At 37.7% G+C, this 20,744-nt stretch overlaps 1 protein-coding gene across 1 annotated transcript in view; it reads right to left on the bottom strand.

Annotated features, from left to right (window-relative positions):
• Window positions 1-20,744, bottom strand: part of LOC307144304 (transmembrane protein 132C) — a 130,239-nt gene that overhangs the window by 85,874 nt on the left and 23,621 nt on the right. The window contains exon 2 of the mRNA XM_079846571.1: window positions 1,613-2,519. Within this exon, the coding sequence (XP_079702697.1) occupies window positions 1,613-2,519 (907 nt within the window). The remainder of the gene's footprint in view (window positions 1-1,612; window positions 2,520-20,744) is intronic.

Here is a 20,744-nt window from a genome sequence, read left to right on the forward strand (position 1 = left end):
TCCAAAGTTGGTTTCTTTCATTTGCTGTCGTTTTTATCACGCTGATGTAAGTTCAAGTGTCTGTTTCAAAAATAAGTTGGTTTTTAGTTAGTTACGTGATGCGGTGGTGTAACGTCATGATTGACAGCTGTGATTGACAGGTTCTCTGAGCGAAGTAGTCACTGAAGCACCAACGGACATTTTTTTCGGGATCTTCGGAGGACTGAGGAGATTGTATTTACTTTATTTTAACAAGCCTCTTGTCGTACTGCAATCAATTTTTAAAAAAGTGTGCAGAATGCACTCTCCCTGAGTGCATTCGGCGAGAGTGAGGGCGGAGCGTTGATTTCGCGGCTTTACTTCCTGCTCACTACTGCGCAGGTCTGGTCCCGAGATCGCTACTGCGCAGACTCAAGTTCCAATATGTCAGCGCCATATCGGGACACTGGCGGCTTCAGTTCTCATCAATGGAAGAGAGCGAAGGGGCGTCGTCCATCTTTTTTTACAGTCTATGGTTATAACGTTATATTTTTTGTTGCTGGTGTTTAATTTATTAATAAAATAAATATTAAAATAAATATTTTTATGGAGTAACCGTTTAATAAAAGCAATAAGCTCCTCCGCGTCGTGCCTAACAACACCCTTTAGCTGTTCTAAATCCACTGTAAAACACGGGGCTTATTGCTTAATTTGCTCATCTAGATTTAATTTTATGTATGGGTCAAAATCACTAAGTGCTGTTGGTGTACTCATCAGAATCACTCAGTCATCATGAACATAATGCAAATTAATGAAATTCTGAGGTTTTATAATAAATGAACAAACATTTACACACATATAAGTACAATGATAAATCTCTTGAAATGTGTTTTTTCTCATTTTATACCATTTTCTTTGATTGGATATATGTGATTTTGGCATGTCCCACACGGTGCTCAGCTAACTTCAGTGAGTGTAAAAAGTGGTTAAATGACACAAAATTTGGGGTGCTGTGGGGAAAAGAAAACGCTACAAAGGGGTGCCATGCTTTCAAAACGTTTGGGAACCACTGAAGTAGACTATAGTAATTTCCATGACATTTTAAGACTATTAATTTGTGGGATTTTTCCAGGCCGAGAAGTAGCACTTTTGAAATTATTTGATATTCCCAGGACTTTGGGAGCAGGTGGGATCACATGCAGTGATGATAAACACGGTTTGTGCCAACCACAATGAATTTTGAGAGCATGAAATCATCAAAATTCAAGAGCCATACAGAAACTAAAATTGTCAATTTATTCATCCTGCCTCAGAAGCAGCATGTCCACTCAAACCAAAGTGGATTTAAGACAAGTGGATTTTGTATACAACTTCCCAAAAAAAAAAATTTTGATACTTAGAAATTCCTGGCAAAATTTTCCAGGTGAAATATTTCCAATGCCACAAATAGTTTTAAGGGGTTAACGGTTGGAAGCAAAAAATGGTCGTCAAAGAGTTTTGTTTAGGGTTTTTTGCATTTAGAGAGATATTGTGTAATTATCAAAATGTCAGATCTGTTCTTTTCCATGAAATACTACATGGTGATCAATGGATGTCAAGTCCAGCTATCAAAGTAAAAAAATATTTAAAAGCATTTCTAACAGGGGTCACTCACCTTAAAGTGAAGATCTCTACTGACGAAAGGGTGGAGACAGCGAGGAAGCCTGACACCGTCTCTCTCTGCCTGATGGGTCTTGAGGGAACCATCACCACAAAGTTACTGTCCAAACGCAGCTCAGAGAGCGGCTGGAACAGCCGTACACTGCCGATCCTGCGCATGGGTGTGGGCCCTGAGAAGTAACCGGCCGGACCCAGTTGGCCAGTGCGGATGGAATTGGTCTTGCGGGAGTCCTCAGAGCTGCATTCCCCAGTGTCAGTGGATTGTAGCATGTAATACAGCTCCACGGGTGTGCCTTCAACCAGCTCAGGAGATCTCTGTCGACCTGGTATGACACTAGGGGGACTGAACCAGCTAGGCAGTGGCTCCAGTTCAGCCACACACAGTCCGAGTTCCCCTTTCAGATGACAGGTGCCTCGTACCTCTTGGGTTTCATGGAAGGCAAACATCCTGACACACGGCAACTTGTCCATGGCACTGTAGTCGTCCCAGTCTCGGCCTACTAAGTAGAAGAGAACCTGAACCTTTGGCCAACTGGGATGGATTCGCTCACTGATAATGAAAGTCTGTACTTTCCAATTAAAACTAAAGAGTGGAGAGGAAGTGGATGATGGAGACGTGGATGAAGGGCTGTTGAAGAGTCCCGGGCCCAGAAGCTCCATGGGCACGGGCTGTTCCACATACAACGGTCCGTAACTGGCATTGACCGACGGCATCTTTCTGGCTTGTTGGATAAAGAAAAGTTCTGTACGAACCTGCAAGCTGGAGTTCCTCATGATGTCCTGGTTGGCTTCTTTCAGGAAGAAGGCAGACTCCGCATTTAACACCTGATATCGGACCGGAAGATACGTCGGGATGGCACCAAATCTCTGCAGTCCTTCCATCAGCATCCGGCTGTCAATGACTGCCAAATAATGGAGAAGACAGGAAAGACATCACTCATCCATCTATCAGACAGTAAGAGCTCTAAACCCGACCTAGCAACTTGCATGCTCTAAAGCAAGGATCATTTGTCTCCACGCCCTATTCTGCAATCCCATCTCAAGGCAACTGGACTCTTTTATTGAATGCCTTCAACCAGCAGTTCACTGCAGATATTTGGGGTGATGGAAGGACCCAAGAGGCTCCATTGATTTTGCGTCACAGCGCTAGTCTGAGAGAAAGAGATGCTGGCGATTTGTGACAGCTGGTGGCAGACAAATGTTATTGGTGCTTAAGGCAGACACTACAGCACAGCAGGAAGAGGCTTATATACCATTGTGCAACAAAGTATTTCATGGTTTATTTAAAGGTTTTTGCCAATGAATATAGATTGAGTTTGGGGATTTCTACTTGTTCTACAGCATTTGTATACAGAAAGTTTTTTTTTTTTATTCTTTTAATGTAATAATCACCTATAATAAATCAAATCATCTCATGAATATTGAGTTAATATAGTGGAATCAGTTTGTTTTGTTTCAGGCGAGCCAGATCTTGAGAAGAGTAATGCAAAATGTCAGTAAAGAAAGGTGGGAGTAAAACTTTACTCTAAGACTATTTTCCTGTGGGACTAAAACATTATTCTTTTTGGCAGCAATAAAAAAGGGAAGAGAGAAAGAAAAAGTGAGAAAGATAAAGAGTAAAGACAGAAAAGAAAAAAATCAGAGAAAAAAAAAAAGCACAAAAGATTCACTGAACATTGCGCTAAACCCAGACTGATTAACTCAAGTTGATCCAAGAAATTTCTTTTCAAAAGTGTTACCTAAAAAATGCATTCATTTGCAGACATTGTCTTTCTCTTGGAAACAAGCAGGATTTCACATCTAGCCATTTGGAAGAATCAGATGGGCATTTTGAAAAATGGCAGTAAACCAGCAATTCTTTGTGTCTCTGTCAAACAAAATGTTTACATGCTCAATGTGTACTTAAAATGATAGTGAAACTTCTAGTGAACCTTTGTTCAAACTTACTAAAAATCAAATATTATTCTGTAGAATAAAAAATCTAATATTATTCTGTAGAATAACTTAACAGAATAGTATGAATTGAAGCCATTATAAGATTAAAGCAGATTAAAGAAAGAAGCATGATTATTAAAAAAAAGTAGATATTAGAAATGATATTAACATGTTGGCCAACCATGATAGTTATGATCATGTTATGAAGGATAATATAGGTAAATTATATTATTTTTAGATTGACAAATTGACACTACTTGAATAATTTGGCCATGGTATGGCCATGTTTACGACATATTAACTCAAATGGATCAAATATCCATTATATTACAATATTACGATTATATAAAATAAATATATAAAAGGAAAGCTCCACACACAGGCAGAAGTCCTAGATGTATTAATAGAGCAGAAGGAATAACTAAAATACTAAATAACTAAAATAACTTGTAAATCCATTAATGACTGTTATAAAGAGAACGTGTTAAACTGTTCCATCTCTACTGGATCAGTTAAAGCGCTCCTCTTTTTCTCTGAAATTAGCATATGTTCATAAACTGTATTTAAAGCCTAATTAGCAGGTGAGCCAAGATAATTTGCTTGGGTTAATTCAAATTTTGTGTACACAATTTGGATACAGCTAAGACTTTTTAATTTACAACTGTCAGAAGGACGCCAAGACTGTTCTCTCACTGAAAAGCATCTACCTAAAGGTGCATAATACCACATGTATTTGCAAATATAGATTAAAACAATTGGTCTCAAACATAGTTTGGGGATATGAAGTGAAATCATGCATTAAAAAAAGTGTTAAGACAGGAAAAAAGAGGTGACACTCAAGCTTCTGTCACCATTTTTTAAGTTTCAGACAGCCTTACAATTTTTTCTATACAAAGCACATTTTGAATGATTGCAAGATAACTAGTTAAACACTATACTTAAAGCTGCAGTCCGTAGTTTTTCCTCTTTGTCGCCATCTCTGTTCGAAATCTGCAATTGCAGTTATTCGCGGAATTATCAACTTTACGTGGGTTGTGCCTCTGAGGAGTTCATGTTTTGAGGAGAATGTGCGGCTGTCAGTCACCGCGCCGGTGTGGATCTGGTCTGACCAACTAAGGGGAAAAAGGCATTTCAGTAAATCGCGCTGATTAAATCTAACGATCGCTTATCATAACACGTCAAACTGTGCAAATTATACTTTGTTCTCAAATTGTTAATGTTAACAACATCAGCATTGCGTGACTACATTTAATGCCCTTCCGATATCTATCCTTGTTTTCACATGGGCCCGGTTGCAGTCTCTTTTTTTCTGTAGCCACTCCGAAGTACGAAGTCTTTCGCGTTTTACAATGGGTGAATCTCCAGTTGTCACTGGTGATTGTCGTTTGAACCTTTCTGGATCCGCCATCAAATTGATAAGTTTAATTATATCAAGTGCTGTGAGAAAAGCCTATAGCCTAAATCTCCACCGCCAACATCCTCACACGCAATATAGCCAACTAGCCGATACACCTTCTTTACGTGTACAGGTGTGACGTAATGACGCAAAGACATGCTCGAATTTCCCGCGGAAATCCACCAGTACCACTGGAATTAAAAACATTACCGTTTTGAATCGAGCTAAGGCAAGCAGATAGTTTTAAACACTGGTTATGTACTTGCTCAAAAATTTATTTTGAAAATATACTGATCATTTTTAACCCAAAAAGTTACGGAATGCAGCTTTAAATATTTTGACTAAAAATATGGTGCTTCAATTAGTAATTCATTAGAATACAGACCAGAAAATATATTACAGAATGAAAAATAACTTTCTCTATTCTTAATGATTAATGTGTGGGAGAGTAGATCAACCTTCATTTGAGTTAGTATCTAATTTTATAAAAGGCCAAGGGTTTTCTTTTTATGGTTACATTATTCTTTATAAGCAGACTCTGGTTAGCAGAAGATACTAAAGAATCAAAAGCTGAACTCTAAAGTCATACTCAAATATACACTGGAAAACTTTTTTGCTTGCTTGATGGCCACTCTTACTAGCCTGGGTTTCCCCATGCTGCCTTGAGCGCAGCACGATTTTATTCACGCTGCTAGGCAGCCTGGACACCATGGACCAGATTTTCCCCTCAAAAAGGGAACCAATCACAGAACGGGAAGGGAGCAGCAAGACGATGACGACGTCTATGCGACACACCGAAGCAGTTTGATTATATCTATGGATCCAACATGGCAGGCGCAAAGTTACCTTTCGATGCAGCCTTAGATAGTGTTCTAAGTAGTTTAGTCTTCTTCAGCCATCGTCTTCTTCCTCATCGAATTTCTGTCGCTCTACATCTACTGTCTATGCCAGGGGTCGGCAAGTAACTTTGGCCGAGGGCCAATATTTTTTTTAGCCAGTAGGTGGCGGGCCAGCTACACAGAGTAGGCCTATGGATACAAATTAAATACTCTTATATAGGCCTATAATCGCAGAATATGATGGGTCCGTCACTGTCCGTGGATCATTCGTTCAATCGTTTTTTCAAATTAAAACCAAAAATAAAAAGATGAAAAACGACTTGTTTTTCCATTATTTATTTCCTGAACTAAAATGAAAAAACAAATAACGACGGGTTTTCTGATTGTGCTCAGATCAAAAATAGAAAAAATTTATTACTGGATTAGACTAATTTTAATTTTGATTTTTTATTTTGAATTTAACACCTTAAGCATATATCAAGGAAATAATTTAAAACAGATCAAGTACTATTGTGGTAACAGATTACAGCCATTTTAATAAAGGTGTGAATCATGCCTCATTCGCTTACAGTCCGACTTTGGAACTTTATTCCTTTTTTATTATTATTATTTATTCGGGACACACACATACACACCTAAGGTTTAAGGAGGTCTGTCAATATAAATATTACGCTATTTTAACATTGTAGGCCTACTGTCAGCAGAGAAAAAAATGCCAAAGAAAAAAATTATGAAATATAAATAACATAAATTAAATAGGACAAAAGCAGCCTATCACTCAAATTTCTAAGCAACCTAAACGAAAATCATATTGCCCTACTGACAAATGAAGTAGACTATTTTCTGCCGAACTATTTCAAACATCCTTGCAAAAAAAGAATGTTGTTGGCTGACAATGGTTTCAGTACCAAACAGCTCCTCAGAGCTAGGTGTAGCCTACAGGTGGTCAGAATTAAGTGCGGATACGCTGTCAAAAGGTGTTGGAATGGGCTATTGTCAGTCAGACCGCCCGCTCCGTCCAAAGTACACCAGAGTTCTGACCGCTACAGTCTTTTGACGCGCGAATGGACACAAAGTGGTCAAGCGTAACTAGACGTGGCAGGCGCGAATTTGACGCGCTATTCGCGTCCGGTTTGAACGTACAGTTATACTTTAAAATGTAATCCCGCGCCGCATGATTCCCTATGTGTGTTTCACACAGTATGCGGCGGTGAAATCGCCGCGCGACTACGGCTTTTCTCAAGTATTGGAAGAGTTTTGTGCAGCATTTAGGACTTCCATAATAATCCGGCGGGCCAGAAAATATTGCTGGCGGGCCAGTTTTGGCCCGCGGGCCGCCAGTTGCCGTTCCCTGGTCTATGCTCTACATACGTCATCTGGTATAATTGAAACGATTGGCTATGATCTACTTACAGGCGCATTTGATAGACATTCGTAGCGCCCAATAAACGGCTCTGGGCATTCGTAAACCACGCCTCAAATACGAGAAAATGAACATGTGGTTCCCAGACCACGTCTCAATGAGACGAGGTCTGACGTTAGCCAGGCTACACTCTTACAGTTACTCTACACCACTTCCTTGGTTTTTCCATATCAATTTAGTGAGAGTTAGATGGCTTAGATGAAACTCTGAACAAGTAACTGAAATACATGCTGACATGGTAAGCGGCAATTCGGGAGCCGTTAACTAATTAAGGATATGCTCTGGCATGGAAAACTGTCCCAACTTCAAATTCTGGCCTTCAGGGAAAGTTAACATAGTAAGGTTTTGAGGCATCATAATTGAATTGTCCTTCGCCCGTTTTCTCAGCTGCCAATAAAAAAATGTGTATAATCCTACTGTAAGTGAAGTAGGAGTTTCACAGGATAGTGGCCAACTGCTGAGCTACTAGATAACATTAATAATGCTGATCATTCAGAGTGCCCACACTGCATACATTCAATGAGTAGGTAGCGTTCAGTGTCACCATCACTTAAAGGCAAGTAGGACCACTGCACACATCTTTTAATTGTAGCCACCTAACAGAAAGAAAATCAAGAAGCCAAATCATATCTTAGTCCACTTGAAAAATTAGGTATGTATGTATTAGGTAGATATGGATGTCCAAGACACAATATCACAGTGCGATAGCATTACGGTCAGGCACTGAAAAAAGAAGAAAAAAATGAACCCTAAATAACTAAGGTCAAGCAATGCCAAGGGTTTGGAAAGGATATGGAGCAAACCCAAAAAAACTCAAATCAGTTGAAAATGATTAGCAAATTAAGACATTTTAAATGTACAGTATGACAAGAGAAGAAGCTCATATAAGCATTCTGAGTAATTTGCGTGCAAAACGTAACGAAACGCTTCGTAAACATCAAATTTGATAGTTAAACTTGTGAATGTTAATAAATTGCAATCATTCGTAAATAAATTTTCTATGAAACACTTCTTATATGATACTTTTTTTTCATGACATGTTTGTAGAATAGGTATTAAATAGATTTAAAGGGATAGTTCACCCAAAAATGAAAACTAGCCCATGATTTACTCACCCTAGGTGTTTACGACATTCTTCTTTCAGTTATAATAAAAAATGTCCTGGCTCTTCCAGGCTTTATAATGGGAGTCAATGGGTATATTTTTTTGGAAGTCCATCAAAGCGCACCCATCCATGATAAAAGTGCTCAAAACGGCTCTGGCGGGTTAATAAAGGCCTTCTGAAGTAAAGTGAAAAGAAGTGAACTGGTCGCAAAAGTGTCTACCATTTACAGACTTCTTTAGTATTTGGCACAAACCTTTTATGTCTTTTTTGCAGGTCTTTCACTAATGTACAGTGTAAGAAATAAATATTCATTTGGAGAATATCAACATTACCACTTGCCAGTTATCGATAATGCACATTAGTGTTTTTTATCATATGGCTCATGCCTAAGAACACCCCTTACCCATGGTAAAACCATTGTAATTCACTGCCAATGGTGGATTATTGCTTTAGTTTAAAAGATAACGATTTTAGTCATGCAATTTGTAGTCTGTATCGGATTAAATTTCAGAAGTAATCTAACACTGCACATAATTACAAGCTGAGATAGAGCAAGACAGAGACAGGGAGGAAGACAGAAAATGCACTAGCTATCTAGGCATCGAGCACACGTACTGATTGCATCAGTATAGTGGAGCAGGAATCTCAGCATGTGAGCCTTATCGGAGACGTGTCTGTCGAGCAAAGAGGAGAAAATTAAGCTGATTTCAAAATGTTGGGAGTTGTGAAACAAGCAGAGGGGGAAATTAAAGATTCTGAGCCTACTGAGAGGATGCCACTGACAGACAAATAGCAAAAAGTTTCTGTCACATTAAAAAATGAGAATCTTTCCTTGGCATACTTAAGGTTAAAGAAAGAGGGGTTTTTTGTGTTTTTTTTTTTTGTGTGTGTGTTTTTTTACATTTTAGAACTAGGCAGAGTTGCACCCACCACTTAAACCCCTGGTTTCACAGACAGGGCTTAAGACTAGTCCTAGACTAAAATGTAAGTCTGAGCTGTTTCCACTGAAATAAACTTGCACTGACTGATCTTAAAAATATATCAGTGCCTTTTTAGTTTTAAGATGCACATCGGTAATGTTTTTTTCTAAGCATGTTTATAAAAATTACTTAAATGTCCTAATTGATCTATGGTTTAATCCTGGCTTAGTCTAAGCCCTGTCTGTGAAACCGGGCCAAAAGCTACTTGACATTTTAGATTCAGAGTAAATTAACCCTTATTTTTTCTGTTAACATCAGCACAACAGCTAGTTGTGACCAAACTGCGATCTGCCTCGATTTAGCTCCAAAAATAATAGATCTGTTCAGTCATGACGTGGGTTAGTATAGGTCTACCCAGAAGGCTGATTCACTGCGGGTCAGTATTCCCCATCAGGAAATTTAATTAGGTTTTTAGAACAGTGTTTTTCAATTTAGGAGTAAAACAAGGTCTTACAATACTACTGTTACGGTACGTGGTGGCGTATTGAAAAGCACGATGGAGATGGCCAAGACGAATATCAGTATTCAATATTAAAAACTCACTTAAACACATCATAACATTAACGATAACGGACAAAGACTGAGGGAGAACACAGGGTATGAATGCATGGGAAAACAAAGGGAGCTGATGAGAGAATGACAAGGAACAGGTGAATGAAATGACTAATCAAACAGACTGGGGAAAACTAGGTCACAGGACTAAACCAAAATGAAACATAATGAGGGGGGGAACACAGAACATACATGTTACAACTACTTGAAGAGACTTTCACGTTCTATAAAATAAATTACATAAACTCACATCCTTGTGGTAATTCACACTAACTTTGAAAAGGTTGTGGTTGGTAAGACTTTATGTTTAATGTTTTTGAAAGAAGTCTCTTTGCTCACCAAAAATATCTGTTTCCTATTTTAATGTTTTAAAATGTAACTAATGTAATGGTGGCACATTTTTCTTCATAAATCATTCTTATATGCTTATTTGTTGCTCAAGTAACATTTTGTATTATTATCAATGTTTGAAACAGTTGTGCTGCTTAATATTTTTGTGGAAACTGTGATACAGTTTTTCAGGATTCTTTGACGAATATATAAAACAGCCATTACAGTAGTTATAATGCAAGTCTTTACTGTCACTTTTGTCCATTTTATGCATCAATTTTATGTTGAATAATAGTATTAACTAATTAAAAAATATAATAATAATAATCTTACAGATCCAAAACTGGTAGTGTAGAAAATGTGGAAGTCTCCTGAAGATCTTATTTTACTCATAAATCTAGACTCATAAATCAAAAACTGCAACTATAAAACAAAAATCCTAACTAGCTATTTATCTTCCAAGTACGACTACAAACTGAAGAGCTCTATTGCTTTCTGGAAGATTCTATAAATCTATCTTCCCTCCTTTTCCCCATTCAAACATAATGCAATGAACATTACCATTTTCCATAATGATAATTAAGAAATTTTTAGAGACCCACTAATGGCAGGAAACTCTTGATCTGCATTCGTCATGCCTGGTTACAAAAATATCTTCCACAATCTGCTCAAAGCCACTTTATCGAAAAATTAGCAATCGTGCACTAAGGCTTACAGTGAACTAGTGTCTCCAATGAGACATCTAAACAAACCTAAGAGGCCAAAAACATAAGGATATGTTTTCCTAAGGCTAAGGCTTTTTATAATTACATTACTGCTATCTATTGCTTATTGAGCTTGCGTCTACTGCAGTGTGGGCTGGAAAAAGTAAATTGACTCTGGAAGTCTGATGGCTCGCTTTATTTGGACACTGATCTGAGCACATCACAGTACCTGTGTTATACTAACCGCAGTGGCTTCTTTTGCACTCTCGGAGGGCTGGACTTTTTTTATTTCAAGGTAAAAGGCTTTAAGGATTGGTTTGTCTGGTGAGATTTTTATCCATTCCAACTCTCTCCTAATCACTAGCGTTTGCAATCTCTGTTTGATTCTGTAGCCCTTGACTAAAGGATTCAGTCAGATGCTGAGCCTAGCACCGATGAATTATGGGAGAGGGTGCTTAAAAGGGAAGCAGGCCCTGTGTCATACAGTACAACTTGGAAAATGATGTAATGATATGCAGGTACGCTCTCATTTAGAGTCATACCTCCCGGGGATAACATCGCCTAGACAAATGAAAAAATAAGTGAGAACAGAGGCTGGTGGGAGGAAGTCAAATGAAAATATGAGTGATGACTCAGATTATTAGAATCCAAAGCCTTTAACAATAAAAAATAAAAAAAGACAACCGCAAACCAGCATGAAAATATATGATATTCTTTTATATTTGCATATTTGGTTATCATTCATTCAACGGTGGTGTTTAAAAGCTTTTGTACTGACTTTTTAGGCAAACAGTTGTCAGGGAAACAATCCCTTGATATGACCAATTTGGCCAATGGCAACTAGGCTCGCTTCACTGATGTTATGGTGGCATTTCAAGGCTTTATTTTGTTTGGCCATTGGCTGGGAGTCTAGGCAGGCTGGAGTCAAGAGCAAAAATTATGAACTGAAGCAGCTACACTGAAGGGAGCTGCTAAATACGATTATTTGATTCAAATACAATGAATAAACAGAGTGCGGAGGTGGTAAACATATAAGTCATATATAAATATAGCTCCCAACAAAATACAATTCAGCCCTAGCTAAAAAAACAGCATTATTACTAGAGAAAATATTACTATTTGTGCCAACTGGAACAGCCATTCAAAAATCTACAGATACAGATTCTACCCTTTGAAATGGCTCGATGACAGCAAATTTCCTTTCTAACATATTCCTTATTGAAACAGAGGGTGAAACGTATTGAAGAGCTTGTTCTTTATATATATATATATATATATATATATATATATATATATATATATATATATATATATACAGTACCAGTCAAAAGTTTGGAAACGTTACTATTTTTAATGTTTCTGAAAGAAGTCTCTTATGCTCATCAAACCTGCAGTTAAAAAAAAATAAAATAAAAAAAAACAGTAATATTATGAAATATTATTACAATTTAAAATAATGGTTCTTTTTAATATACTTTAAAATGTAATTTATTTTTGTGATGCAAAGCTGAATTTTCATCAGCAAGTACTCCAGTCTTTGGTGTCTTATGATCCTTCAGAAATCATTCTAATATGCTGATTTATGATCAATGTTGGAAACAGTTGTGCTGCTTAATATTTTTTTTATAACCTGAGATACTTTTTTCAGGATTATTTGATGAATAAAAAGTGAAAAAGAACTGTATTTATTTAGAATAGAAATCTTTTGTAACAATATACACTACCGTTCAAAAGTTTGGGAACAATAACTTTTTTTTTTTAAAGAAATTAGTACTTTAATTCAACAAGGATGCGTTAAATTGATAAAAGGTGATGGTAACGATTTATATTGTTAGAAATGTTTTTTATTTTGAATAAATGCTGTTTTTATGAATAAATGCTGTTAACGTTTTACTCATCAATGAATCCTGAAAAAAGTATTCCAAAAAAATATATTAAACAGCACAACTGTTTCCATCATTGATAATAACTGAGTATCAAATCATCATATTAGAATGATTTCTGAAGGATCATAAGACACTAAAGACTGGAGTACTTGCTGATGAAAATTCAGCTTTGCATCACAAAAATAAATTACATTTTAAAATATATTAAAAAAGAGAACCATTATTTTAAATTGTAATGATATTTCATAATATTACTGTTTTTTTTTTGTTTTTGTTTTTTTTAACTGCAGGCTTGATGAGCATAAGAGACTTCTTTCAAAAACATTAAAAATAGTAACGTTTCCAAACTTTTGACTGGTACTGTATATATATATATATATATATATATATATATATATATATATATATATATATATATATATATATATATAAATGCACACAATACAGCTGAGCAAAATCCTGATTTGAAACTTGATATCAGTATAGCAGGAGACAAGGATACCTAAAATACCTGGAGAGAGTGCTTTGTTATCAGTCATCTCAAAGGCAGCTGTCATGCAAGATTCAGTCTCCAGCAGAATTCTGTTGTACTTGGACTCCAAAGAAAAAGTATAGTCTTGTACATCTTGCCTTTTTGTCCAATTTTGTTTCTTGCTTCAAATAGGTAGCTGTGTCCGAAATCACTCCCTATACCCTCATTCACTATTCCCTGCATTAGTCCGCTAATATAGTTTACTTGAGGGAATTAATGAAAATGAGTGAGTGAATTCGGACATTGAGAGTGCCGGAAGGGCTGCCGCTTTTTCATAGATTGTTAGACAGAAGCGAAAGCCAAAAGCAGGCGTGCTAGTGCGTGCCAGGGCCAGTCGCGTTTCCACTGTCACTTCCGGGGCTTGATTGGGCCTCGTCAGGGCTTCCTAGGGGCCAGCGCTCGCACTGGCCCGACAGTGGAAACGCGGCTAGTGTTGGCCAGACTCCAGTTCGTGGGCATGAGCATGTGGCAAAGAGACTGAATCCCTGAAACGACACTGTTGCTGTTTTAACTGATGACAGCGCTTTGAATGCATTCAGAATGTACTGTGGATATTAAGCGCCAATAAAACCACAACTCTGATTCATGCATGGCAAGATGGCATTTAATTGCATTTTTGATCTCGATGAAAAAACCACATGGGTTTTAAAGTGTCCGATTGAAAATGCTTTAATCATGATCAGCATGACAGCCAAGTTCAATCAATTCTAAATTAATCCAGTGTTGGCAGTAACTAGTACATGTAGCGATGCCACATACCTAACAACTTCACTTTTCATGACAAAAGCACAGCTGGTTTCATAATAATGCTGCTTTTCCAATAACCTACCAGCTACTTTTTCCAGTGTAGCAGGTAGGGGTGTAACGATACCCTCATGTCACAATTCGATACATATCACGATACGATAGTATTGCGATACTCCAAGACATGAAATGTACTGTTGATTAAAATGCTAAATTTGATATTACATTGTGGGTGTAAATTAATAGACTTGTACTTGGTGCTGGTAACCCAATACACAGGACAATGGTGACACCAAAATAAAAATATTCATGATTCTGAAGCTGAAAATACAGAATTATTTTAGACGAATACGCTTGCACTCTGTCACTCACAAGATATATTTAAAAAATGTTGAAAGCATTTTTTACTGGTAACATAAGACATTTGACATTATCAGGACCCACAAATATTCTCCCATTGCATTATTATACATTATATTCAACATTATATATAGTAGTTTAATGTAGTACTGACATTATGAAAACTTTGAACTTTCTCACACAGTAATTTTTATTTTAGGTGAAATATACACAAGACATATTGTCACAATACAAAAATGCAACAAAGTGTATCGTGGATAGAGATATATTGTGACATGATATTGTTAAAACCCTACTAGCAGTATGATGTGACAAAACACTAGATAGTCATAAAATGTTCTCTCTTAAGCCCGGGACACACCAAGCCGACGTCTAAGAACTAGCGACGACAAAAGTGCTTGATCACACCAAAAGGACTAAAGGAGTCTGTCAACTAGCATGCGCATTCTGTAAAGATCTGTCTATTTCAGTAGGTATCAAATAGCTATTTTCGTCATTCAAAAAGGGAAACCGAAACTACGACCACAAACCGTAAACAAAGCAGCGCTTGCTTACCATTTTGAATATCAATCACGCTGTCTGATTACTTTCTTCATTCAAGCAGGCACATGTTATTATGAAAATATTCTTGCATTTGAATGCTCAGGAGAGCATTCATTGACTTCTTTTCTTTGGCATTGCCCGATGGCTAACAAGTGTGACCCGGCCTTTAAACTGTCATCTCTCCACCAACCACCAGGCTCAGGGCTTCTGGGTTGTACATGCTTTTGCCACGCAGCTCAAAGTTCACAATCCTGTGTCTCCCAAGCAGCAACCAAACAATGCTGAAAATTGTTTGTATAAACAAGCATGACGCATCTTATTTAGTTTGAAGCAAAACCTCAAATATATTAAGAAAAAGGATGCAGAGGCACTTGTTCGCTGAGGATGGGTTGGATTGCAGTGAATTGCATGGGTGTTCAACTGGAAATCTATATGAATACTGTATGCAGTGCTGTAGTTGGCTACTTTTCCAGTTCTAATGCCCACAAGTGGAGTGTTTAGTCAGACAAATGACAGACAAGATTTAAAAAAAAAATTGTTTGACTAAAGCAAACACAGTTTACTGATGATGACGTAGTAAACTGATCGATGGTGCACTTGAATGAATTACACAAAAGTTAAACAAAAGCACATTCTATCCATGACTGTTGTCGCGAGCCGCTCTCTCGTTGACATAGCCTATACTACCTGATGATCAGTAGCGGTTAACTAAATAAAATTAAATAAATGCCTATTCATGATAAGGACTTAACTAAAAAAATAACTATTAAATAACAAAATTGTCAGGGTTCTGTCACTTCGGTCCAGTTTGTTCTTGTTCTTTGTTCATGTTTTGTGTGAACACGTGGCTTATGAGTGTTCTCATTAGCTGCGTGATCAAGTCTTGTTTTGTTTGGGTACATGGCTGGTCATCGTGTTTCCTTGTGCTCTCCTGTAGATTGTCCAACCCCACCCATCTTGTTACCTGAATATTGATTCATTTGCCCCACCTGTCCTCCCTTGTTTGCTCCCTATTTATTCTCCTTGTGTTTACAGTCCTGTGCCAGATCGTTGTTGTATGTACATACCATGTTCTCTCTGTGTGGTTTGCCTTCTAGTCAAGTCTGTCTTGTTTTTCCCCTTGGGGTAGTTGATGTTTGTATTTTGTTTTATTTTATTATCATTAAAAGCCCATCAACTCTGCACCTGAGTCCTCGCTCCTTTCACCACCACCCCCATACCTGACAAAAATCAGCTTGAAAATGCTATCTCATGATACATGGGTAAATCTGTTATTCCTTTACAATTTAAAGGTACACTGTGTTATTTCATCAGTTAATTGTGAAAGTCTGAAAGCCTCTGGAAACATTAAATCCTGGAAAGAAGACATTTCTAGAGAAAGAGCGAGTAGAGATTCACGAGTGCACAGGACAAAGTTTGAGCATTATTGCACACCTAAAATCTGATCCAGAGCAATAAGACCACTGTATATTTGAAAGCGCACGTCCAGTTTTGTGCTACAGTACAGTGAAAAAAATCCACCTGCAAGCAGAGAGAATCATTACACGGATGCTCTCTCGCGTTACAATAATGCGCTCTCACATTTGTCATTAAAATAACGCCATAGAAACGGCCTCAAATTAATTATAAAAACGAGAAGAAAGTCGTGTCTGAAAGCTGCAATGTTTTTTTTTTTCTTTTTATTGGTTAAAATGAATGGAAAATATATTGTGTTTTTCCGTGGGTGTTCGACCATTTCGGGTTTGCCTGCCTATCTAAAATAGAAAATATTTTCAAATGAAAATGCCGTAAAAGCTACAGCCTAAGTTCATCTGCATCTGAATAAAACAACGGAAAAATAGCAGTCCTCTTTAACAGGCGTGAGATAAAATGCCTCCCATGCTATATCACATTAAGAGCACTGTGACTATTGTGATGTATAACTTCATGCCCAACATTAAAGAGCTGATAATCAGAAACATATGAGACGTATACGTCTGACTGAGAGGAGACAAAGAGCCGGTAGTCCTCAGGAGCCCGGCAAACAAGCTAAGAAGAAAAGGGAGGGGGAGAGAGGAGAATACGAGGCCGAAATGAGATGAACTGCACGTCCCAGTGTGCATGGCTCCAAGTTCAGACACATGCTATCCTTTCAGCCAAACTGAAATGAGGCTCCCTTTGTTCGCAAGTAAAATGTCCCTCCGTCATTTTGACTCAACACAGCGTATTGCGATATCTATCAGCTCTCCTGCCGCCCTAAAGACATTGTAAGTAACAGCAAAAAAAGTTGAGCCAGATAATTACCTCTCTCCGCCTCCGGTTTTTGCTGAGAAAAAGCTTTCTGCCGAGTTTCCCTTTTCTTTATTGCCAGTCATAAAGTATGGGGCCGCCTCATAAAATGTCTCTATATCACTGTGGCATTCTTCAAAAACCTGTTTTTTATGGGACATCAGTCCTTGAAATACCGGGGTACCACACCGAAGGTCAATGGGCTGATCAGTGGCTGATAAATTTGCCCTAGAGATTAGCCATGATGGCTTCCCTCCAGGACTGTGTTGTTCCTGAATGGCTCATGGAATTGGTGGGGGAAACACATTTTAACTGACCAAAACAGTCTATAGTAGGGTAGGGCTGGGCGATAAAACGGTATCGGTATTTATCGACGGTACACCATTGTCGGTAACGATATATAAAATGTTCGATATAATATTTTCATTAAAATGCAAGCATCGCCCATAGATCTTAGTTCACATATCGCGTCTAAAAACGTGTGGAATGCAGTCTCCTTCTTTCCAAAGCGCTTGCGCTCCAGTGGCGTCTGTTGTTGCTATGCAACCATGAACTGCACTCCACATCATGTTGACTGAAGGTGCGCTCCATGTGTTGATGTTGATCTACCTCAAAGTTTGCCTTGATTGTTCTACGTTTACTCTTTTACATTGCACACATTTTGTAACATTTTAAGTTTAAAAGTTTCTTTAACTGCTAAAACTAATATAATTTGTTGTTTGCCTTACAAATGTGGATAAATAAATAAAAAAACAGTGGTTTAAAATCAAACTTTTCTTAAAAAAAAAAAAGGTTATAAAAAATGTAAATAATTATCGATACTGAACGATATGAAACATTATATCGTGATCATTTTTTTAACTATATCGCAGAGAAGGGTCCAATTTGGTGAGGAAAAAGAATATTTGTGGTCACTAGTGTAGGCTGTAGAATTTGTCAGAATGTGTTGATGCGCACTGCAATTGCAACGGATTATGGGAGGATTTATCTGTTTGGTACAAGGAAATTTACCTCAGGGAAAGATTAGGAAAACATCATGGTGTACAAACAGTGAGTTTTATTTGTCATACAGAGCCTGATGGGCTATTGGAACCAACAAGAAATCGACTTAAAATGTGTTTTTCTATTTTAATGAGATACTTTCATAAAACGTATACAAAGTCAAACAAATATCCGTTTAATGAAAGCGCCGGCTTATGAAAGCATCAAATGCAGCCCTTAAAATCCACATGAAAAAGCTTGGGGGAGAAATTTGTTTATTTGACTTGCACCCTTAAATGTTCACTTAAAAACACAGACAAATCTCTTGGCAAATATAGTTGTTTTTCATTAACTTAAAGAGATCCAACAAAGAGTCATATGTCAGCAACCCTGCAGGATGTTTCACCATCTTTATACACATAAAAATCTCATTTCACTTTAGCCATAAGAGGCACCAAATAAGTCAGCCAGGAACTCGGGGGAAGTGTTTAAGGACCAGTTATTTGAGATTTGAGATTAACAACATCAGAAAACCAGGCCCTACCTACAGTATCTGAATGGGCTAAGTAGTTCCTGTTCTTGTCATCTTAAAATTGGGCTTCCACACTGCTCATTTTGCTGGCCATCAAGCCAGGACAATTAAGCCTTCACAGATGATCCAGAATGCAATCATTTGCTGGTCTTCAGCCAAACAAAGAGTGCCCAAGTCACACACCTATCGGTTTCGCTTCACTTGCTACCTGTAGCTGTCCACAAAAAGCTGACCTTTGTTCATTGATTAAATGTAAAAGTTCATGATGTTCTAAAGTGAGTAACATTTTCTTCACTTGCTCAAAGAAATTTTCAATCTCTAAACTTAATTTCTTAGTTCTGAGTAGGTTTCACTGTAGTCAATAATTGTATCCCTTAAAACTCATCTTTAAACACCAAAATGACATATTTAAACGTTTTTTTTTTTTTTCTGTGAAAAAGAATTCTTCATGCCTTAAAATAGCTTGAATGTAAGTCTACACCCTTGCTTTATGTAGATCCATGAATATGCTAAGTAGCCCCGCCTTCTCTCACGCCAGCTCACAGATTCACTCGGCCAACTTACTGAGGTAAACGCTGCACAATGGTATCGCTCATGTCAGACACATAATGGTAATTAATACGATTTGCCTTTTGCCTGACTATGCTATCAAACAGCTAATGTGTTGCTAATGTTACACAAACTATGTTCCGGTTCACTATCTCAGTCTTCCTTCTGGTATATAGTTCATCATAACATCATATTATACATTATACGAACGCTATATTGCGGTTATATCAACAGAGAAATATACCGGGATAACTTGGCTTCTCTTGAGACTCCCCTGCTTCACAGCAGTTATATATGCTAAAGCCTGCCGGCACGTTGACGTGATTGGTTACAAGGTAGTTTGTGACATCAGAAACACCAGCGATTTCAAAGTCTTTTTTTCACTGCAGTTTTAAGGAGAAAATACTCAGCAATGGTGTTGACTTATGAATTTGCACAACTTAAAGGAGAACTCCGGTCAATTTTAACATTGAGCTCATTTTTTTGTACATTTGGAGTGCTGTCAATACAGAGAACAACGACAAAAATCAGTGTTGCCTACACCGAGTTATTCTATTTTTAAAATTTGCACCCCGTTGACTTCAATGGGGCAAGTTTTAAACCTGCTTAGTCGATTAAGTAGTCGATTGCCGAGTTCACGCGCGTGATCATAGGTAACTAAACCTATGCGCGTGAACTCGGCAATCGACTACTTTGGATTTCAACCGAAAACAGGATGTAAACACAGGTATTTCTACTGCAGTCAGATTCACCCGTGTTCACTCTGAAGGAATCACTCACATGGCTGTGCACTTGTAATGACACATTAAGGATGTTAAGAGGCTAAAAGCAGGTTTAAAACTTGCCCCATTGAAGTCAACAGGGTGCAAATTTTAAAAATAGAATAACTCGGTGTAGGCAACACCGATTTTTGTCGTTGTTCTCTGTATTGACAGCACTCCAAATGTACAAAAAAATGAGCTCAATGTTAAAATTGACCGGAGTTCTCCTTTAAAGTTTGTCTTAAAGCACTTTAAAAACACCACATAGAGATATAAACAACATTAAAAGCTTTTTTTCTGCACCACAGGGAGACTTTTAAAAAACTAGATGCAGATTCAGCTATTCAGCTCTAATTGATGGTGATAGAGTACTTATCTTAATCAGTTATAAGGAGCTGACTTTGGCGGGAGACCAGGGAAGGATTGTATGCGACAGGGGAAACCGAGGGAGGGCTGAGTGGGAACGCAAGTGGTACTACAATGGCACTACAAAGAGTGGCAAATGACTTCAAAATGGTTTTAAAATGACAGCCTGTTATCAGGTAATAGCTCAACCCACAATAGGCTGCCTTTATTCCATTTCTGTCAGGAGCAGAGAGAAGGAAGGCTATAAGAACTAAAAACCCTTCACCTCCCACACAGAACTAAAGATGAGAGCCGTGCACAAATACAGGAGGAGAGTCCAACAGTTAACACAACCAGTCAAC

Source organism: Squalius cephalus (genome assembly GCF_949319135.1).
Source record: "Squalius cephalus genome assembly, chromosome: 17".
In the NCBI taxonomy this organism is placed as follows: Eukaryota; Metazoa; Chordata; class Actinopteri; order Cypriniformes; family Leuciscidae; genus Squalius; species Squalius cephalus.